We start from the raw sequence: 2683 nt of genomic DNA on the forward strand, positions 1-2683 counted from the left end.
TGCTGCCTGGCCCTGGGCGCGGCCGCGGCGGGACAGGGCCGGGAGGGGTGTGGGAGCACCGCTGACATCCCGGGACTGGCGGTGGGACGGGGCTGGAGACACACCAGAGGTGCCACAGGCCAGCAGGGGCGGAATTGGGTGGACCTCAGGGTCGGGGAGGGATGACCCCCGTGTCCCAGCCCTGCGGGGCCCTCGGTGAGCCCTCAGCTCAGGGGCCATCCCAGCTCCAGGGGCTCCCAATGTAGCTGGAATTTTTGCTACCAACTATGCATTTCTCGAGCCAAAAGATCAGCAGTGTTTGGGCCTGGGAAAAAAAAACACTTCCTGGTTTTTTTCCCCCTCTCCCTTTTTTTTTAAGAGACTCTTCAGAAAACTTTCCTGGTGGTTGTTTATGGTTCTTTTCTTGGTGTTGGTGGGGTTTTTGGTCCAATGATTTATTTTTTTTTAATGAATTTCCAAGAGAAAAGTCTTCCGGGGCGATGTGGGACTGGGGACTCCGGGGAGGTTGTGCCAAGCCAGGGTGTCTCTTCCAGCCCCTTGGCAAGGACAGACCCACCGGGCACAGCTGTGCCTTGAGAGTTTCCCATCTGTCGGTTTAAGATGCAGCGTCTGCCAACGCAGGAGTCTGGGGATGCTCCTGCACAAGCAATAATAACCCACCCAGGGCCAGGCTCTCAGGAGGTGTCAGCAGGAAAAAAGGGACAAAAAAGGCAAAATGAGGCCAAGATCATTAAAATCAGGAGGAGCAGCCCCAGGGTGATGTGTTTGAATCCACCCAAGCCACTGTAGGAGTGGTGGGGTGAAAGGGTTGAGATTCCTGCAAAAAGACACTTTTGGATCTGTTTTCTTTGGGTTGCAAAGTTGAAATCCATGGGAGAGCAGGACCTGTGCAGGGAGGCCCTTCGGCCTGGGAAAGAAAAGCAGGGAAAGGCTGGGAACAAGCAGTTCAGGGAGAACGTCCTGGCTGGCACCTCCCTCGTGTCCATGTGGATCCTGAACCCTCCGGTGCTGGAAGCAGCAGGGCGATGTCCCCGGGCCTGCCCGGGGGTGGGTCCTGCCTTCCCATCCCACCCTACCCAGGCTTTGCCCTGGCTTTGCCTCTGGGCACAAGTTTTCAGGTGGGAGAAGGAGTGGAGCTGGCCCAGCTGGAAGGGAAGAGCCTGGATGTGGCCTGGACGATCCAGGGAGCCCATGGCTTCCTCCTCTTCCTCTTTCTCCTTCTCCTCCTCCTCCTCCTCCTTCTCCTTCTCCTCCTCCTCCTCTGTCTCCTCCTCCTCCTCTGTCTCCTCCCATGTGCACCCCAGGGGTTTGTTGCTGCAGGTCCCACCTCTGTCCCCATTCCTGCAGGCACGTCCCCCACCTGGATGTCCCTTCTCCAGCCGGGAATGGTCAGGCTGGGAGCTGGAGGAGGCACCTGCCCATCTCCTCATGGGCACCCCGGGGGATGCACCAGGGACAGGAGCACCCGAGGGGCTTTGCTTTGTGGGGCACAAGTGGCTGCTCAGAACGTCCCCCACACCCTGGGTGCCCCCCAGCCCCGAGGGGGGAGGGGGCAGCCCCCAGCCCTCCTCCCTGAGGGGCTCCCCGGGCTGCTCCCACCTCCGTGGCACTGCCAGGATCCAGCCCCAACAGGGTGGGGATGGTGCCCATCTCTCCCCATCCATCCCTCCCTCCCCGGCAGCCCCCGCATGCCCGGTGCCCCCGGCTCCCCGAGCCGTGCATGCCGTGTCCTACTGGGGTCCCACCGGGGTCCCACCAGCACCCCCCCCCCCCCGTTTGGTGTCTGGATGGGATTTTTTACCTGGGGGGTGGGTGTGTGGGGAGGGAGTGGGGCACAGACCCTCACAGAGGGAGCAAAGGCAGGTTTGGGCAGTGCAGACCTGGCCCAGTTTTATATGTAACGAGCATGTGAAATGTATTTGTGAGCAAAAAAAAAAAAAACTAAAAAAAAGGGACTTTTGTGGCTCATTTGGTTTTTTCTCTCTTTTCTCCCTCATGGGCTTCAATAAGAAAAGACAAAATCAGGGGGCAAACCTCTGGAAATGGCAGGACCACCTGCACCACGAGCAGGATTCGTGCCTTTGTGCTCTCCAGACCTGCTCCAGCCTGGGAAGCCCCAGGATTCCAGCAGACCTTCCCCCCCAGTGCTCTGCTGGGATTTGCAGCCCTTCAGCCCCTCAACCTCACAAACCCCATAATAAACAATGCTGAACCACCTCTCAGAGGGTACCAAAGTCCATATTAATAACTAATAAATTATTAATGCACGTGTGTTAACCAACTGCCACTGCTATTAATCTGCTTTTAGTTATTGATGGGTGTTCATAAGGACACACCTGAACATTGACAGCATCATAGACGACTGGGACACAGCTCTGGAAGGGACACGGAGCACGGGTGCAGGTGACCCAGAACTGGGAGGAGCTGCTGAGTCCCCCGAGGGCAGGGAGGGCCTGCAGAGAGACCTGGACAGATCCCAGGGCTGGGAATCACCAACCATGGGAAGTTCAACATGGGGAAGTGCAGGAATTCTGCCCCTGGGATGGGGCAACCCTGCATGGATGGACTGGGAATGAGAGGCTGGAAAGCAGTGCCAGGAAAGGGCCCTGGGGGTCCTGGTGGTGCCAGTTGTCCCTGAGTCAGCAGTGCCCTGGCAGCCAGGAGGGACATCCCTGTCCTGGGG

The 2683-nt window shown here is 58.3% G+C and overlaps 1 protein-coding gene across 1 annotated transcript in view; it reads left to right on the forward strand.

Annotated features, from left to right (window-relative positions):
• Positions 1 to 846: 846 nt before the first annotated feature.
• The window catches only part of LOC108509120 (nascent polypeptide-associated complex subunit alpha, muscle-specific form-like), a 4413-nt gene continuing 2576 nt past the window's right edge, over positions 847 to 2683 (forward strand). The window contains exon 1 of the mRNA XM_017838383.1: positions 847 to 1960. Within this exon, the coding sequence (XP_017693872.1) occupies positions 871 to 1960 (1090 nt within the window). The 5' untranslated portion in view covers positions 847 to 870. The remainder of the gene's footprint in view (positions 1961 to 2683) is intronic.

Source organism: Lepidothrix coronata, unplaced genomic scaffold, assembly GCF_001604755.1.
Source record: "Lepidothrix coronata isolate B3197 unplaced genomic scaffold, Lepidothrix_coronata-1.0 Scaffold336, whole genome shotgun sequence".
NCBI classification, from domain to species: domain Eukaryota; kingdom Metazoa; phylum Chordata; class Aves; order Passeriformes; family Pipridae; genus Lepidothrix; species Lepidothrix coronata.